Raw genomic sequence first — 19,194 nt, 5'->3', positions numbered from 1 at the left:
GCAGTTGCTTTAACTATTAAACCAAGATGAAGGATGATTTTTTTTTTAAGTTCCCCCTTTTGCATTGTTAGGGGCAGGGTCTTTTCCATTTTCAGGGAGAAACTCTGTAGTAATAGTGTGTTTTTAGTTGCCTGTTTTCTTAATGAATTCTAGAAGTTTCTGAATCCCTCTGCACTGGTAATTTAGTGATTGCTACTTTATACATGGAGAAGTCAGTTTTTTAAAAAATGAGATACTGATAGATTTTTTAATATCACTCAGGACCTCATTCCATGCATGTACACAGTCGCCATGGGTCTTTCTGCTTTTCAACGAATCCCGCAGACTTTGAATATGGTAGTGTGACAGGAAGCGCCCTTGCTCCTGTGAGCTGTGGGGGATAAATGGGCAATGGAAACCATATGCTGGTGTCAGAAGAAAGACAAGCACCCAGACTGCCATGGCCACGTTGCAAACTGAGGTCACGCAGGACATCATCAGAGTAGCTTAGAAAGCCAGTCAGGTCACTTGGAAAACTGGGACCTTGGCGTTTTCACATCTAGACCCTGGTTCCCATTTCCTATGTTACTTTCTTCTGCCTCTCCTTTGGCCATTTTGCAGCAGAGAGTAAATTAGGATCCAAACTTAGGCCCCTTAGATCTGAAGCTGAGAAGTAGCAGAATCGTGGCAGGAGCATGCAACTTCTCACTTCACTGAGCAGAAGAAACATGCTCTATAGAAAAATCCTCTGGGTGGGTGCTGCCCCTTGGTGGCCCCCACACAGCAGCATGCATGGAGGACATGCTGCCCCACACAGGGTTGCCTGCACCATCACGGGGCTGGATGAGGGCTGCATTCTGAGTAACCATAATCAGTTTTCCCCAAGTGACCTTCTCCCCACTCTCCTTTATAGTTTTTTTTTCTTTTCTTTTCTTTTTTTCTTTCAGATGTCCTTAAAAGGCTACCGTAAGGCTTGGAATAGAATGAAAATAACCAATGAGCAGTTGCAGGCAGATTACCTTGCTGGGAATTAGCCAGAGGCAGGCCACGGCTTACAGACCACAACATGACCTATTAAAGTAATCAGCTCCTTTCTAGTCACCGGCTCCTCTGACTGTTCCCTGTCTGCCTGGTGTTCCCAACCCCCCAGCCAGGCTGAGCATCACCTCTGGGCCACATCTGCCCATGGGGAGTGTTTTCACAGCCTGGCCCCTGGAACTGTTGCCACTGAAAGAACCACAGGGCGCTCTAATGGTTTGACACTTGTTAGCCAGCATTTAGTTCACAAGCATAATAAAAGTGACCTTCCCACACCCAGGAGAGGGACAGAGGAGGGAGAGCCAGCCCAGTGTGTGCTGTGGGCTTATCCATGGCAGCCCTGGTGTGCAACTATTAAAAGCAGACACCAAAACAGCATGGTGAATGCCTGGCACTCAGCATTCTGAGCTTACTCTTCAGTTTGGTGGGGTGGCTTCTAGACTAGATACTGCTGCAAAAGAAAACAAGCATGAAGGAAACCAAGATGATTTCTGCGGGCTGATGCAACCTTTTCTGACCTGCAGAAATCCTACCTTCCCCCACCTCCCCACCATAATAGTCATAGTATAAGGGTTGTACAGATGCCTCAGGAGACCGGCCTGATTCCTTTACACCCTTCTCCCTAACATCTAGATCATCTCTAGAGCTGGTTGCTAGTCGTGAATGCGTGATGGTCCTTCCTTGTCCCTGCAAGTATGATCCAACATGGCCTAGTTCAGAATCAGAATTCTGTGTCATGGCGGCATTTGGTCCGTGGTGGGAGAAAGAAATCAACTTTTCCCAGTGGTGGAGTGAGGACAGGGGAGGGCCGGCCCTCTCAGCCTTGGATGTGATCCATTTGCTGTAGTCTTCCACCTTGGTGTACAGAAACAGGCCAGGGCACGTCTCACCACCGAAGTTCAGCACTCCTCTCAGAACCCACAGATCGAACTGCTGTAGCTGGCACATCATTGGGCTTCCTGGGTCCCCCTGTGACAAAAGACAGAAGGCTTCAAGTCTTAGAAAAACTAGTTTTTGTTGCAAATCTATCCTTGTGCAATATACTGTTTGCTCTAGAAATGTTTTATGCTGGTTCTCACTGGAAATGGGGCAAATTATAGGGTACGATTTCAAATCTAGGCAGCCACCACCACAAATTCCAGCAAGATGACTTTTCCTTTTATTATGCAAATTAGCTGTGGACTTCTACTGATTGCCTATAGCTTCCTGGTTCATACTTCATTTTCTTGCCCCTTTCCAGTCCTTTGGCCAAACCTTCCCTCTCTTCTGGCTGACTTCTCATTCCTGAAATGTTGGTGTTTGTTTCCATTCCGTCCTGAAATGCTCACATTTTCCCTTCTCTCTGCCTTGCTTCGACCCTTAGTTTAAGCCACTTCCTGCCGCCTGGCAGCTGCTCACCAGCCTGGCTGGCTGTACTCTTGGTCTTCCCCACTCCCAAGGGAGCAGTCCTCTGGGACTCAGGAATTCTGCCACATACACTTTACCTAAGGTGAGGGAGTAGAAGCTTGGCACCGTTAGCTAGATATGGGACCCTGGCAAGTGACCAAATCCTCTCTGAGCCAAAGTGGGAACACAGTTAATGCCTGTAACACGTGCTGAGCACAGCACAGTGCCTGGCACACAGCACACACTCAATAGAATATTAGCTACCGTCATCTTGATGTCTCTATAAAGGCCATCATTTTTCTGAAAAGTTGGGGAAAACGGGAAAAGCAACAAGGCAACTACTAGGTATCATTTACCTTACCTGCCCTGACCCCACGCCCCCAGGTCTCCTCTCAAAGGAATTCCTGCCCCTCCTGTGGCCCATCTGTGTCCAAGAAGGGGGTGGTCATCCCTAGGCTAGCCAGCCACCTCTGACCTGTGTGGCCTGCCTGGCTGGAAGGCCCAGGCGATGACATGTTGCTCTCATGGTTCAGACTGAGACACAGAATGGGGCTGCAATTAACAACAGGAAACAATCTGAACAGACTCAACCACGAGCAGCAGAAGGCAAGAGAGCAGCTGCCTCAGCCCCTCACCATCCAAGGCCTGGGTGTGTGGTCTGTCTTGGGTATTTCTCTCTCTCTTTCTCTCTCTTTCCTTCTTTCTTTCTTTCTCTGTCCCCGAGGCTGGAGTGCAGTGGTGCAATCTTGGCTCACTGCAACCTCCACCTCTGAGTTTCAAGCAGTTCTCCCACCTCAGCCTCTCGAGTAGCTCAGCTATGTGCCATCATGCCAACTAACACTTTTTTTTTTTTGAGATGGAGTCTTGCTCTGTCCCCCATGCTGGAGTGCAATGGCATGATCTCAGCTCACTGCAACCTCCTTTTCCTGGGTTCAAGCGATTCTCCTACCTCAGCCTCCCCAGTAGCTGGGATTACAGGCACCCACCACCACGCCTGGCTAATTTTTATTTTTAGTAGAGATGGGGTTTCACCATGTTGACCAGGCTGGTCTCAAACTTCTGACCTCATGATCCACCCGCCTTGGCCTCCCAAAGTGTTAGGATTACAGGCATGAGCCACCGTACCCAGCCTAATTTCTGTATTTTTAGTAGAGATGGGGTTTCATGATATTGGCCAGGCTGGTCTTGATCTTCTAACTTCAAGTGATCTGCCCGCCTTAGCCTCTTAAAGTGCTGGGATTAGACATGAGCCACCATGCCCAGCGGGGTATTCTTTTCAATAAATCTCCCCTTTTCCAAGGAAGCCACACCAGAACAGAGAGAAAGACCCGTGGGAGAAGAAGGGAGCAACTCCGCGGGCAGGGCAGCAGGGAGGCCGTGCTGCAAAGCTGCCGTGATTCCCTGGTGATCTCAGCAGGTCAAGGCGAGACACGTGAGAAAGGCCTTGAGGACTTCATTCTGTGCCTCTCTTTGGATGGAAGGGGGTGCTTTAGTGCAGAACTCTTGACTTTTCAATTGACTGGTGAACAGGCCCTTTTGTGCACCTCACTATATCTGCCTAGGTCATGGGGGCTCCCTGGCTAAGAATGACATGGTTCCCCCCTTCATCTGTCCCATTCACAGTTTAACTGTAGTGGTATAGCCAGAGCAAGAAAAAGAATGTGATTTAGGACGAATGATTGGATGAATGATTGGGAGATGTCCTCAGCTATGGCGTGGTTTTGCAGGTCGCTGTTCCACCTGGGCACAGCATATGCACTTTTTCTCTTCCCCATAATGCTGTAGGGGCTGCGACTTCTGAAGCACAAGAGGCAGAGGTGAACAGCTCCAGATGCCCCTCTGGAGCTACCCTACTTCATCTCCCAAGGGAGCGGCCACAGCCCAGAGTGGGGTCTTTCAGTGTGTGATCTTTTCCCTTGACATTCAGCAAAAGCCCTAACAGTGGTAGAATAAAGGCTGGATGGGTGAGTGCAGAGTGATTCTGCTTTTGTTGGGTTTTGGGAAACCCATAGGCAGATTCTGAACCTGGTGGTTGATTCTACATGTGGGAATTGTGGCTTTGAAGACCTCTGGACATGAGAACATATTTCCAAAACAGAGGATTCTACGGGGACAGGTCACCATTAAGTGGTGTGCAAGCATAATTCTGTTAAAAAATGAAGGCCTGTTTAGAGGTGTGTCACAGTTAAAAACCAACCTGCACTTTGCAGTTAGATTTTAAAAGATGGTCACTTAGAGTAGAAATAGCTTACAATATTCCATTGAATCTAAGATACAGTTAGAAATCAACATCTTTGAAATTAGGGTGTGTCATTTTTTTTTTTTTTTGAGATGGAGTCGCTCTGTCGCCCAGGCTGGAGTGCAGTGGTGCGATCTCGGCTCACTGCAAGCTCCGCCTCCTGGGTTCATGCCATTCTCCTGCCTCAGCCTCCCAAGTAGCTGGGACTACAGGCACCCACCACCATGCCCAGCTAATTTTTTGTATTTTTAGTAGAGATGAGATTTCACCATGTTAGTCAGGATGGTCTCGATCTCCTGACCCTGTGATCCGCCTGCCTCAGCCTCCCAAAGTGCTGGGATTACAGGCGTGAGCCGCCGCGCCCGGCCAGGGTGTGTCTTTTAATCAGCTGACATCAGAGTTTAACTGACAGCATTTTTTTCTTTCTTGGGATTACATAAAATGATGGTGCATTCCATAATTGGCAGCATCTTAGATCTGAGGACGTATGATACTTGTTTGATGGAATGGTTGAGGGCAGAATTTTGTTAAAAAGCTCTATCTTCACTGTATTTTAACACATTATCTAATTTAGGAAATTGTTAAGATCCCCCACCTGGCAGAGGACCCAGTACGAAGTAGGCACTCAATAGATGTTACACCAACTTTGGAAGGGCAAATGTATTTCTTAATGAGAGGCAGTCCATGCTTTTGCAATAAAATGACTTAGAAAAAATTATCTTTATATATGTATTTTTCCCCTTGCTCTAAAAATCCTGCCTTTCTGGATCCTATAGGGGAAAAAAAAAAATTCCCCATCAGGTGTCCTGAAGGTTATTTAAAGGAGAGTGAGTGATAAGCTTCTTAGAAAAGCAATTCTAGAGTAGAGGAGATAAAGTGTATCTGGATATCTGGTAGACCTAGGTCCTTGTCTTTGCTCTAACTTTTATTGACTGTGTGACCCTAGTAAGCCACACTTTCTCCAGATTTGGATATGAAGGGCCTGAACCAGGTGTGTGTGACTTCCACACATTTTTTTTTGAGGCAGTAGGACAGCCATATCTGTACAGCCCTCATCTGGCTGGAGGGCAGGGCTTCTCAGAGAAGAAAAACCCAATAACTGATAGCATCAGAGGGGAGTCTAGGTTCCCTAGAAGCTGAATACAGCAGCCCCACACTGTAGACCTGCTCAAAGCATATCTGCCTATGCGGTTTGGACTCAGACTTTCAAATTTTTAGCTAGTTAAAAAGCACCTGTGACTTAGACAAGCTGCATCATGTTACACTGAAAATCATGACTGGTTAGTTCATTCAGCAGATTTTTATTGAGCGCATACTGTCTGCCAAGTGCTGTTCACTCCAGAGACAGCCACTCATCCCAAGCTCTAGTCCCTGCCCTCACAGATATCCCCATCTAGGGAGGGGGTCCCGAGGCTCCCTTGGATGTGACCAAGGCTTACTCTCAACACTTAGCTTCTATTCCATGAGGTTCTTACCAAGCAGGCAGTCTTGGTTTCCTCTTTCGTGTGGCTGCCGCATTCTGTCTTCTGGAGTTTGTGTAGGGGACATATGTCAAGATCTTTCACGAAGATTTTCCTCAGGATACTCATCGTCATGTGATTTCCTGTCTGGACCATGCAACAGAGAGCCCAGGGATTATTAATGAGAAGGCAGTCCCCTATGTCAATACAACTCCCACTCACATAGCCAAATGAAAGTGAGAATTTTTTTTTTTTTTTTTTTTTGAGTTGGAGTCTTACTCTGTCACACAGCCTGGAGTACAGTGGTGTGATCTTGGCTCACTGCAACCTCCACCTTTCGGGTTCAAGCCATTCTCCTGCCTCAGCTTCCGGAGTAGCTGGGATTACAGGCATGCACCACAACGCCCAGCTAATTTTGGTATTTTTATAGAGATGGAGTTTCACCATGTTGGCCAGGCTGGTCTCGAACTCCTGACCTCAAGTGATCCACCTGCCTTGGCTTCCCTAAGTGCTGGGATTACAGGCATGAGCCACTGTGCCCTGCCAGAAATGTTCTCATAAATTCCTTTTTTTCATAGAAATAAGAACCTGTGACTGAGTTTTTGCTGAAAACTACCTCCACTTTGAACTCGAATGTGCAAACAAGCAGAGAATACCCTTCCTCCTCTTCTAGAGAGCATCCATTTCCTTGTTTCTTTCTTTCCCCAAAATGAAAGAAAACAAGGATGGCTTAGACAAGAGGACAATCAGCCCTAGTTTGGGGACTAACATCCCCTCACCCCTCTGTACTCTTGTACTCATTCCAGGGTGTCCACTGCCTGTGTACTTCCAGTTTTGATGTAGGGCTAGAGGGTAAAAGACCAATGTGATGTAAGAATGGCCACGGAATGGGCGCAGTAACTCATGCCTAATCCCAACACTTTGGAAGGCCGAGGTGGGAGACTTTCTTGAGCCCAGGAGTTTGAGACCAGCCTGGGCAATATAGCAAGACCCCATCTCCACAAAAAATAAATTTAAAACAATTAACCAGGCATGGTGACATGTGCCTGTAGTCCCAGCTACTCGGGGCTGAGGCAGTAGGATCACATGAGCCCAGGAGTTCAAGGCTGCGGTGAGCTGTGATGGCACCACTGTATGAAAAAGACCCTGCCTCAAAAAAAAAAAAAAAAAAAAAAAAAAAAAAAAAAAAAAAAAAAAAAGAAGAGTGGCAACAGAAAGGGAAAGCCCTAGGAGACTTGACTGATTAGGTAAGGGTTTCAGCCAAACTCTAGAACCTCAAGCAAGCTCCATTATTAAATTAAGATAGGCCCTAGATTGGATTATCCAGGTCACCCCCACTGCCAGCACACACACAGCCTCCTCTGGGAGGAGGAATGCCTTAACTGCAGATGTGGGATTCCATCCTGACACCCAGCAGTTCTGCAAGACTGGTGGTGTATGCAACTTTCTGCCGAGGAAGCAGATGGACTGGACCAGGTTGCCAAAATGCATCGCTGTGTCTGTCTTCAGGAGGGCTATGTTGTTGCTCATGGAGTTGTTATCAAAGTCCTCATGGATGATGATGGTATTGACTGGATACTCTGTGTGAGCAATCTTGCTGGGATCCATGTTACTTATACCCACTATAACGACAATGTCCTTCCTGGAGAGAGAGCAAGGGAATCTTGAGAGGCCAAGACAGCAAGGAAGCTTCACACTTCCCTGTTTTCCTATTTATGTTTTTTCAGCCTGGAACACTCCTATTCCATGTGTTAATTCTTCCTGACCCCTTTGGACTCAAGTTTATAGGAAATCTTTTATGAACCCCTAGGCTTGTGCCCTCTTTTGTGAGCCTGCAGAATCCTGGAGATTCTTCAATCTTAACACCATTTGCCCCACCACTAAAGAAAATCTGTTAACATGTTATTGCTGATTAACATTTTTTCTATGAATAGGTTTTTTGTTTGTTTTTTACATATTGTAGTTTGCAAAAGTAGTAATTGCAGTTCTACCAAAGATGTCATCTTGACTCCCGCTTTTAGTATTTGACATTTTAAGATAGGCATCTTTCCTTATTATATATTCTGTAAATACATTTTGGAGAAATTAAAGTTCTAATAACAATAGAATTGAGTTGGGTGTTTTCCCTTTCTCCTCTTGGGAATCACCCAAGAAACTGTGAGAATGAGGAACAAATACAAACACCATAAAACCAAGAGACGCTAAAGAATTCAGATCTCAGAGTCAAAGGAAGAGCTGATGAAAGGAAGGATGGCAGGAGTGCAAAAGTTATAGAAGACACTGACTGCCACAGAGCTCAGAAAAAGCTTGTTGAGCATGTTCTTATCAAAGAAGCAAAAAGAAAAGAAACAAGACCATCACCAAAATGAAGCCCAAATCAAAAGCAGCATAAAGGAGAATAGGGCCCACAGAAAACACAATTAGGGGCATTGAGAAATGTGACCAAAATGAAAATTAACAAAGATTTTTAAAGGCTTGAGAGGAAAATGAAAGATAAGGCAGTCACAGGAGACCCAGCTGACCACAAAGAAAGTAACCAAAATGATGAAACAGGAAAGATATTTCAAGATATAATTTAAGAAAACTTTTCAGAACTAAGACTTGAATCTATAGTTTGGAGACAGCTAACCTACCTCCAGTAGTGTTGACTGTCCACTATATAGTTTGGAGTAGTTAACGCTGAGACATAGTTCTGGTCAGGTCCCAACAGGAAATAAACGTTCTACTCAAATAAGATAAATTGGGGTGAGTTTAATAAAGGGAGTTTTTACAAAGGTCTTGGCAGGATGCAGGGAAACCACAAGGACAGCTCTGGGCACTGCATGCTATAGGCAGCTCCTGCTGAGGTAACGACGCTGTGCTGACACCGTCTCTGGGCTCTAGGTGAGGGGAGGATGTGATCAGACAGAGCTGTGTAGAGTGGGTCACTTAGCTGGTAAAAGCAGCCAACCAGCAGCCAATATGCAGTAGCCCTCGGAGGAGTAAGGACCCTGACTTTACTCTCCCCACTCCCTCTGATCTCTTGCCTCTTATATGATTGTTGGCCAAAACCAGCTGGAATCCAGAAGGCAAAAAAGACCACTGGTATAACCCATACAGGTGAGCCTCCTGGGGCCTGGCAGGGTAGAAGAGTAGAGTAGATCTGAAGGGGCAGGTGGGGGAAATCCAGCACAACTAGTAAAGTTGCTAGACTTGAGTGACAAAGAAGGAATCCTTGGACATCCAGACTAACAAAGATGAGGTCATCTTAATTAAGTTTGGCTGTATTGTCTAACCAAAGTACTGGCATTACAGGTGTGAGTTTTTGCGCCTGGCTGGTAGGCGATTTTAATTCACCTCTGACAGTCTAGGACAGATAAAGTAGACTTCCTTGCCCAATTTTATATATTGAATTATACACCAACCATGGAGAATGAATGAACTTTTTAATTTACCAGTGAAAATATTCACATAGACCACCCATAGGAGACAGACAGGACAACCTCAACAAATCCTAAATAGATCACCATGTGGTATAATTCAGTAATGTTAGAAAACAAAACAAAAAACCCTAGCACCTGGACATTTTAAAACTCTGTCTTGGACACACATGGTGGCTCACATCTATAATCCCAGCACTTTGGGATGCCAAGGCAGGTGGATCACCCGAGATCAGGAGTTCAAGACCAGCCTGGCCATCATGGCAAAACCTCATCTCTACTAAAAATACAAAAATAGCTGGGCATGGTGGCATGCGCCTGTAGTCCCAGCTACTTGGTAGGCTGAGGCAAGAGGATTGCTTGAATCCAGGAGACCGAGATTGCAGTGAGCTGAGAGCGCACCTCTATACTGCAGCCTGGGTGACAGCAAGACTGTCTCCAAAAAAAAAAAAAAAAATATATATATATATATATATATATATATATAAAAATTAAAAAATCAAGCTCTCACTTTAATAAAACCCTTGAGTCAAAGAGAAAATCAAAACCAAAAGAATGGACCAGATAGAAAATAGCCATAATGAAAACGCTACATAGAAAACAGAACTTCCATGGAGAGCTAGTTGGCAGTAGCTCTCAGGATTTTAAATACATGTCTTTTTTAGCCCAGTCTTTCTACTCCTGGGATGTCTACACTATGGCACACTTGCATGTATGTGAAATAATGCGTGTACAAGTCTGTCTGTTGCAGCATTTTTGGCAGTAGTAACAGATTAGAAACAGCCTACATTTCCATTAACAGAGGACTGTGTGGTTACGGTACTTCCATTACAGGCTATTGTGCAGCTGACAAAAAAAGAAGGCATTAGCCATTTATGTACCAATAAGAAAAGGTCTCTAAAATTTATGATAAAGTGAAAAAAGGCTGTGAGTAAATTAATGTGTATGGTGTGCTACCAGTTGCATGGTGGGTGTGTCGCGGATATGTTATGAACTCAATTGCATTCTTTTGAAAATTTGTAGGTTGAGGTCCTAACCCCCAATTTGACCATATATTTGGAGATAGGGCCTTTAAGGAGGTAATTAAGATTACATGAGGTATAGGCTGGGGCTGTAATCTAACATGACTGGTGTCCCTATAAGAAGAGAAAGAGACACCAAGAATACACAGGCACAGAGGGAAGGCCATGTGAGAACACAGCGAGAAGGTGGCTGTCTGCAAGCCAAAGAGAGAAGCCTCAGGAGAAACCAAATGTACTGACACCTGGATCTCAGACTTCCAGACTCCAGAACTGTGAGAAATAAATTTCTGTTGTTTAAGCCACCCAGTCTGTGATATTTGTTATGGCAGCTTAAGTAGACTAATACAAGGGGAAAGAAAATTCTCTGTCAATAGACATAAGAAACAATATAGCCAGACCTATAGGTATATCGATATCCATGAGTGCTTTGAGTATTTAAGAAGGAATAGGCAAGAAATTGGTGACAGAATGTGACTCAAGGGAGAAAAACTAGTGACTGAGGGGTGGGGGAGGGAAGGAGCTGCTTTTCGCTGTACATCCTTTGGTTTCTCGTGAACATTTTACTACATACTTTTTTTTTTTTTTTTGGACATGGAATCTGGCTCTGTCACCCAGGCTGGAGTGCTGTGGCACGATCTCAGCTCACTGCAACCTCCACCTCCCAGGTTCAAGTGGTTCTCCTGTCTCAGCCTTCCTGGTAGCTGTGATTACAGGTGCATGCCACCATGCCCAGATAATTTTTGTATTTTTTAGTAGAGACAGGTTTTTGCCATGTTGATCAGGCTGGTCTCAAACTCCTGGCCTCAAGTGATCTGCCCGTCTTAGCCTCAGTGCTGGGATTACAGGTGTGAGCCACTGCACCCGGCTGCACATGTATTTTTAATTAAAAATACAAATCCTATGTTAAAGTATTTACCAGCTGCATAATATTCCATCAAGGATTTATATTATAATTTATTTAGCCAATTATAGTCATTATACTCTCTCCCCCAATACTCTCTGTGTGTTTATATGTAATTATATATTATATACTATATGTTACATATAATAGAGTATTGTGTACATATATTCAATATACATATATGTTACAATATACATGTATATTATGTATAATAGAGTTAGTATATAATTACATGTATATTATATACTATATATTATGTATAATATATATGTGTATAGCATGTATATATATGAAAAATTATAATTTCATCGCAATAGTGGGACATTAGGTTTCTTTTCAGTGTTTTGTGTGTAATTAACCATCCTAGGAACAACTTTGTACATACAAATTTTCCAGTGGTTGAAATTATTTCCTTAATGTTGATTCCCAGAAATGAAATCACTGGGTCAAAGAGTGAGAAATATTTACCAAAAACTTTATTCTTTTAGTAATATTTATGATTTTTTTCTGGCTTAAAAGAATGCATATTTGTACTACAGAATTTGCAGAATACAGAGAAGCTAAAAGAAGAAAGCAGAAATTGTGCATTCTGAGCATTCAGAGATAAGCACTCTTAAAAGTGTTTCTGTATTTTTTTCGAGGCTTTTCTCTGTGTACATGTATTTGTGGCAGTAACGTTTCTAAGGCCCAAGTGTTTTAAGGTAAGGGCTCCTATCGACTGGCCGAACAGGATAAGCGGTAGGGACCCTAGTATTAGGAACCAGTGCCTCTGTGATGGCAGTAAAATCAGAATGAATATCCCACCTGCATTGAATGGAGGACTCATCTTTTCATTTTTCCATTGCGAGGCCTGCAGTCCTCACAGCAGAGATCAGCCTTGGCAACCGGTGATTTTAGGACTCACAGCAGAGCAAACGCTGAGCTGGTAAAAAGCCCTGTCCCCCAGAATGCACCTTGCAGGGCCTCCCCAGGCTGAGCAGGAGACAGGGCCACCCCCACCCTCACCCGCGGCGATGCTGCGGGCCCCAAAAGCAGGGGCACTGGCCTGTTCTGAATGGCGGATGCGATGCTGAGGACCCAGAACTCGCTGAGGATGCAGCCGAAAGCCAGGTGTGTGTACTGCGAGTCCTGCAGCGACACCACCCACGGGAACTCCATGCTGCTGACCAAGCCCTCCTTGAGGTCAGGACCGTAGAAAACGGAAGCTTTCTGGACGCCACAACCTGCGGAGCAGGTGCGGGGCCTCACTGCCGGGGCAAGGAGACCTCAGGACCCTCTCTTCTGCGGGCTGTCTCGATCATCACTAACGTTACCCGCAACCCCTGCTTCTTTCTTCTTCCTAGTATGTCTTCTTCACCCTAAAAGATGCTCAGTGGCATTTTTGAATCCCAAAATTATGTTAGACTACAAATAAAAACTCTCATCTATTGAACACATAACGGTACATATTGGCAATGTCTGCCACGTTTCGTGTTCATCAGCAGTTCTCAAAGCCTGGTCTGGAACCCCTGGGAGTCCTCAACACACTTTTGGGATCTGCAAGGTTAAAGCTATTTTTGTTTTCTTTTCTTTTTTTTTTTTTTCTTTTTTGAGAGGGCATCTCATTGTGTCGCCCAGGCTAGAGTGCTAGGTAGGATCATAGCTCCCTGTGGCCTCAACCTCTCGGGTTCAAGCAATCCTCCTGCCTCAGCCTCTGGAGTAGTTGTGACTACAGGTGCCTGCCACCACCCCTGGCTAAATTCTTTTATTTTTAGTAGAGATGAGGTCTTGCTATGTTCCCAGGCTGATCTAGAGCCCCCTAACTCAAGAGATCCTCCCTCCTCAGCCTCCCAAAGTGTTGGGATTACAGGCATGAGCCACTGCACCCAGCTTTAAAACTACTTTCATAAGAATGTGAAGACATTATTTGCATTTCTGCTCTCTTCATTAATGTACCATAGAATTTTCCAGAGGCTACAGGATGTCATCACTGTGATTGCTAGTAGTATGTGTGACCTTGTGCATTCCTTTTTTTATTTTTATATATTTTAAAGATGGAGCCTCACTCTGTCACCCGGCTGGAGTGCAATGGTGCGATCTCGGCTCACTGCAACCTCCGCCTCCCGAGTTCAAGTGACTCCCCTGCCTCAGCCTCCCGAGTAGCTGGGATTACAGATGCACGCCACAACGCCCAGCTAATTTTTCTATTTTTAGCAGAGATGAGGTTTTGCTCTGTTGGCCAGGCTGGTCTTGAACTCCTGACCTCAAGTGATCTGCCTGCCTCAGCCTCCCAGAGTGCTGGGATTACAGGCGTAAGCCACTTCGCCCGACCAGTGACTCCTTTTTCAGCCATGCATCCAACCACACTCAGCCCTGGCAGGTGCTGAGGTAGGGCCTGGGATTCCAAGAAAGGATTTCAGGAGCCCATCAGAGTGACATGCTGAAGAGTGATGGCGATATAGAGGGATATGTGACCCAGGGAGTGTGCCCAAAGTATAAGAGGAGGGGGCATGAATTCTGCCCAGGACATAAAGTCTGGGAGGGCTTCCCCCTGGGGGCAACCTTGCATATGAGCACCAAAAACAGTTTCCAAGCCGTGACCCTAAGAACTGATTGTAACGTACAGAATTATCATTAAAGGAGCACAGAGGACCTCTCCATCATGGGGCATCATACGACCAGACATCTCCATTAATTGACACTTGGTGACTTTGCTGGAACAATGACAGACTGATTTTAGCAAGATGATGTCTGGGAGGTCACTAAGTGCATCAGAACCACTAGAGACAGGATTCGTTAGCTTTGGTCTGATTTCTCCTTGAGACGTTGGCAATCTACGGTACAAGGCATTCGCTAACCTTCCCTAATCCCACAAAAGCTTATGAGCGTGTGACCACTTTTGCTTTTTCAAAGCTCTAGTTGGCTAGTTTATCTGACCTTACAAAACCCTTAAAAGACAAGACGTAATGAGGAAATCTGACCCAGAGATGAAGTGCTTGTCTTGACCCCTTAGCTGTGGCTTTTTAAGGAGGGAGAAGACCTTTCTGTGTTTTCTGGGTATCCCCTGGTCTCCTTGGGGCTGCAAGAAGACAGGGAGCTGCGGGAGGCTGAGGGAGCTGAAGGACTCACCTCTATGTGTGTGTGTGTGTGCATGTGTGTGTGAGTGTGTGAGTCCGTGTGTGTGTACACGTGTGTGTGCGTGACAGTCCGTGTGTGTGCCTGTGTGTTTGTGTGTGCGTGTGTGTGTGTGTGCGCGCCCATATGTGTGTGTGTGAGTGTGTGTGTGTGTGTGCATGTGTGTGTGAGGGTGTGTGTGGACTTTCTCATGTCTCCCATCTAACCCCAGGAAGGCAGGGCAGGGCCAGCTGGGATGGCAGCAAGGTGGGACAGAGCCTGCTTTAGCCAGCTATCTCCTCTCCACCTGCCCTCTGTAGGCTGGAATTCTTAGTTCTGAGCAGCTTAGAGGTCAAGGGAGGAGGGGACCGCAGCTGCCACTTCTGCCATCTGAGGCTGTGGTAGCCTCCCAGACACCTGCAGCAGTAGAAGCCCCCGCTGCTCCCGGGACCAGTCCTGCCGTTGGGGGTTGTAGTTTGCAAAAGAGCAGTATTCTCCAGGAAGGACAGGGCAGGGGCTGGGAGTGGAGAGGCAGGCCTCTCGCTCACCCCTGTACCCAGAGAGCCTTATTTTCCTATTGACACTACCACCCTAAGGATTGGCTCTGACTTTAGTTTCTTCCATCCACATCCCATGATTCACTTCTTTGCCTGGTTCCTGCCACCAATGTACTGCCGCCCAGTACAAAGTGCCGTGAGTCATCTTCCCTGAGCCCCTTCATTAAGGACCACTTCATTCTCCTGGATGATCCCCGTGTAAGCCACATGTGCAGCTAAAGTCAGAGGGAGGAAAGCAGCGCACTCACTGGTGGAAGAATGGAGAAGGCCGAGCAGCACCAGGAGCACCCCTCGCATCTCTGCCATCCCAAGAGAGACCCGTCGCGGACACCATGGGCAGCTGGGGAAACAAAACCCAGTGACTCCATCCTCTTCCCAAACACATGCGGGGTTTTCTAAGCCTCTTTTATCCATCCGCTTCCCAAACACACACGTTCCCTCCCAAACGTCGGAGGCTCTCCTTCTTTCTACCAACAAAGGTTCCAAGATGTAGGACACTGACCTGTCACATCCCTAGTGCTTGGTTCTGTGTAGTAAAGAGGCAGGACCAGTTGGCTCGCACTGTGGTTTGTGAGATGGCCCGAGAAGAGAAGGCAGCTTACTCTTGTCAATTTTCTTCTCAATTCAGCCCAAGCCCCTGAGCACCCCAGAGAGTTGGGTCTCTGAAAAGGGTTGCTTTTTGACTCGTGAAATTCAACCCTTGCCTTAACTCTGTAGCCATAAAATGCTGCTGAAAGAGAAGTAGAGTTTTAGTGGAAGCCCACCCTGGGATTAATGCCTGTGCTGTGGTTTTATCCTTCCTACTACACTCTGCTGGCTAAAAGAATGCTAGGCTCTGTTAACTGTTAACAGCCTGTTTCTTTGTTTATTTTAGTTTATTTTGTTTTGGGACTGAGTCTTGCTCTATTGGCAGGCTGGAGTGCAGTGGCACGATCTTGGCTCACTGCAACCTCTGCCTCCCAGGTTCAAGCGATTCTCCTGCCTCAGCCTCCCAAGTAGCTGGGACTACAGACATGCACCACCATGCCCAGCTAATTTTTGTATTTTTAGTACACATGGGGTTTCTCCATGTTGGCCAGGCTGGTCTCGAACTCCTGACCTCAGGTGATCCACCCGCCTTAGTCTCCCAAAGTGCTAGGATTACAGGCGTGAGCCACCGTCCCCGGCTGACAGCCTGTATCTTTACATAGGAACAGCCCCAGCATTTAGCTTATTCATTTGCACAACCGCAGTAGGAAGTAGACACTCTGATTATCGCCATTTTACAGATTCAGAAACTGATACTCAGAGACATCGAGTAGCCAGTCCAAGGTCACACAGCTGTCAAGCAATGCACAGAAGCCCAAGGAACCCCTGTGCACAGTTCTAAGTCACCATGTTCCACTCATGACACTGGACGCCTCTTATCCTCAGAATGGTCCTCAGAGTTCTTCCATGAACTGCTCCTGCTCAAGGAGAAATGAACTCAGGCTGGCCTGACACAGTAGAGTTCAACAGAAGGATTTCTTCTACCGCCTTGGGAAGAATGTTCCATTGTGGCATCACGGTTACCATGGCATCACCAAGCAAATGTCTGGACATGGGGACTTAGGAGGAGCTAGGATGAAAGGCCTCCTTGTTGCTTAGCCTTGGCAGGGCTCTTCTGGAAGCCAGGATCTCTCCTAGTCGTCTGAGAAGACATCCTTTTTGTTAGATCCCAAAATCCTCTATGGTCGTGGCCACGGTCTGTCTACCCCACTCAGTGCCTGCCCTGTGTCCACACACGCTTGTCAGACTGGACTGAGGAAGCCCACAACTGGGGTGGGTTTGGAATTTCCAGTCCGCGTCAGTATCTTACACTCCCAGTGTGGTTTCTTTCAGACTTAGCCCAGTTTTCTTTAGCCTCTCAGTTTCCGGGTCCAATCTAAGCTACCAGACCAGTTCTGCCAAACCAGAGGCCCGGATGGGATCTGCCACCCCAGCCACTGCGAGCAGCTTTGGTTTCAGCCCAAATGCCAGGACTGGAGAAGTGTTGACAAGGTTGAGGTAAGATGTTAATTCCACGGAACCACAGAGGGAGGGTGGGCGTGCAGGCCTCTGGTGCAGACGCTCAAAAGATCCTTACTGGATGGGTAGATGAATGACTGATGGAAGGCAGGAAGGCTGGTGAGAAAGTGGAGCCTGGCTGGGCATGGTGGCTCACGCCTATAATCCCAGCACTTTGTGAAGCCAAGGAAGGCAAATTGCTTGAGCTCAGGAGTTTAAGGCCAGCCTGGGTAACATGGTGAGACCCTGTCTTTTACCAAAAATACAAAAATTTAGCCAGATGTGGTGGCACATGCCTATAGTCCTAGGTACTCGAGAAGCTGAGGTACAGTTAGCTGCGATCACAACACTGCACTCCAGCCTGGGTGACAGAGTGAGACCCCATCTCAAAATAATAATAATAATAATAATAATGTGAGGCCTGAGTCCAAAGGGAGCCGCTACCTCCTTCCTCCATGGTTCTTCTGATGTCCTGCTGGCTTCACCACCCTCCCTCACCTTTAGCCCTGTGCAGGGGAGCAGGGCCACTGGCTTCTGCTACAAGAATAGAAAATTTTTGGTTGTGAGAGAAGTGGGAGTTGATTCTTCAATTTGTTCCACATCACAGGTCTCAAAGAGCTGTATTTTAAATTTTTATTTTTCATTGTTTTTAGAGACAGGATCTTGCTCTGTTGCCCAGGCTAGAGTGGAGTGGTGCAATCATAGCTCACTGCAGCCTCGAACTCCTGGGCTCAAGTGACCCTCCAGCCTTGGCCTCCCAAGTAGCTGGAACTACAGGCCTGTGCCACCAGGTCTGGCTAATTTTTCATATTATATTTTTTTGAAGAGATGGGGTCTTGCTGTGTTGCCCACACTGGTCTCAAACTCTTGGGCTCAAGTGATCCTCCTACCTAAACCTCCCAAAGCATTAGCAATTATATAGATATGAGCCACTGCACCTGGCCCTCAAAGAGCTTTCATTACCATACGTTTCCTCACTCACAATTCCCAGTCACCCTGGCAGGTCAAAGGCATTTCCTGAGCTTTCCAGGTGAGAATATGGTGGCCCAGAATGTGTTTCTCATTCTTTTGTTCTTTGCTTAATACCTGTGTCCATATGGACGTATGCCTAAACTCTGTATTAAGTATGTGTGCAAGAGTTTCTCTAGGATTAGGATTGCTAGGTTACAGGATATGTTAAGAGAAGCCTAACTTTACAAAATAATACTGAATAGTTTTCTAAGGTGATTGAATTTACACTCCTACCAGCAGTGTATGTGGACTTTCATTGATTCGTCTTCTCCCCAACACCCGTTACTGTCAGCCTTAATTTTTTGCCAATCAGTTGGGTATAAAATGATATTGTGCTGCTAATTTGCATTTCTCTGATTTCTAAAAAGGTTTAGGATGTGTCCCCTCATTTATTGGATGTACAAGTTAATCTTTGTGTCTTTTACTCTTTTTTTCTGTTGAGTTGCTTGCCTTTTACTTATTGATAAGTAGAAATTCTTAATACAGTCTGCATGTTGTTCATAATATGCATTATGAATATCTTCTGAATAGCTCACAATTTGTGGCCTGTACTTTTTATTTCTTTTTGTTTGTTTGTTTGTTTGAGATAGGGTCTCACTCTGTCACTCAGTCTGGAGTACAAGTGGCTCCATCATGGCACGCTGCAGCCTCAACCTCCCAGGCTGAAGCCATCCTCCCACTTCAGCCTCCTGAGAAGCTGGGACCACGGGTGCCTACCACCACACTTGGCTACTTTTTTAATTTTTGGAGAGACAGGTTCTCACTATGTTACCCAGGCTGGTCTCGAACTCCTGGACTCAAGCAATCCTCCTGCCTCAGCCTCCCAAAGTGCTGAGATTACAGGCATGAGCCACTGCACCCAGGCCTGATTTCTTCATGGTGCTTTTGAATAACCAGAAATCTTAATTTTCATGAACTCACATGTATTCATCTTATTCAGTTAGGACTCTTTGTGTCTTGTTTAAGAAATTCTTCCCTAGCTCAGCATCAGAGATATATTCTACTCTATCTTCTTCTCAAACCCTTGAAGTCTTGTTTTTCACATATAAGTCCTCAACCTGTAT

General features: G+C 46.0%; 3 protein-coding genes across 6 annotated transcripts in view; 1 reads left to right on the top strand and 2 right to left on the bottom strand.

The window, feature by feature from the left end:
* Window positions 1-5,349, top strand: part of CCDC113 (coiled-coil domain containing 113) — a 34,737-nt gene extending 29,388 nt beyond the window's left edge. Inside the window, exon 9 of the mRNA XM_050773034.1 lies at window positions 927-5,349. Coding sequence (XP_050628991.1) covers window positions 927-1,013 — 87 coding nt within the window. The 3' untranslated portion in view covers window positions 1,014-5,349. The remainder of the gene's footprint in view (window positions 1-926) is intronic.
* Window positions 1-19,194, bottom strand: part of CFAP20 (cilia and flagella associated protein 20) — a 309,756-nt gene that overhangs the window by 152,562 nt on the left and 138,000 nt on the right. The window lies entirely within an intron of this gene.
* On the bottom strand, window positions 1,235-16,629 carry PRSS54 (serine protease 54). 4 transcript variants are annotated; one of them, XM_050773028.1, is made up of 7 exons: window positions 16,469-16,629; window positions 15,597-15,824; window positions 15,343-15,434; window positions 12,486-12,667; window positions 7,486-7,740; window positions 6,118-6,249; window positions 1,235-1,986 (listed from the first exon to the last, which is right to left on the bottom strand). In XM_050773028.1, the coding sequence occupies exons 3-7, from the start codon at window positions 15,398-15,400 to the stop codon at window positions 1,459-1,461; spliced, it is 1,155 nt and encodes a 384-aa protein (XP_050628985.1). In that variant the 5' UTR covers window positions 15,401-15,434; window positions 15,597-15,824; window positions 16,469-16,629; the 3' UTR covers window positions 1,235-1,458. The 4 variants fall into 4 exon arrangements, with proteins under 4 accessions (XP_050628985.1, XP_050628986.1, XP_050628988.1 ...); XM_050773029.1 differs by having other exon boundaries at window positions 15,597-15,821; window positions 16,469-16,621; XM_050773031.1 differs by lacking the exon at window positions 12,486-12,667 and having other exon boundaries at window positions 7,486-7,744; window positions 15,597-15,821; window positions 16,469-16,621.

The sequence above is a fragment of the Macaca thibetana genome, chromosome 20, assembly GCF_024542745.1.
Source record: "Macaca thibetana thibetana isolate TM-01 chromosome 20, ASM2454274v1, whole genome shotgun sequence".
NCBI classification, from domain to species: Eukaryota; Metazoa; Chordata; class Mammalia; order Primates; family Cercopithecidae; genus Macaca; species Macaca thibetana.
The sequence above is the reverse complement of the archived record's forward strand: the minus strand, read 5'-3'. Positions and strand labels throughout refer to the sequence as shown.

Coding starts and splice junctions, on each gene's coding strand:
- PRSS54 (XM_050773028.1), bottom strand. CDS start 15,400: ATGGCAGAGATGCGAGGGGTGCTCCTGGTGCTGCTCGGCCTTCTCCAT. Junction 12,668..15,342: donor CCTTCTCCATTCTTCCACCA/GTGAGTGCGCTG, acceptor CCTGCTCCGCAG/GTTGTGGCGTCCAGAAAGCT. Junction 7,741..12,485: donor CCGCCATTCAGAACAGGCCA/GTGCCCCTGCTT, acceptor CTCTCCAGGAAG/GACATTGTCGTTATAGTGGG.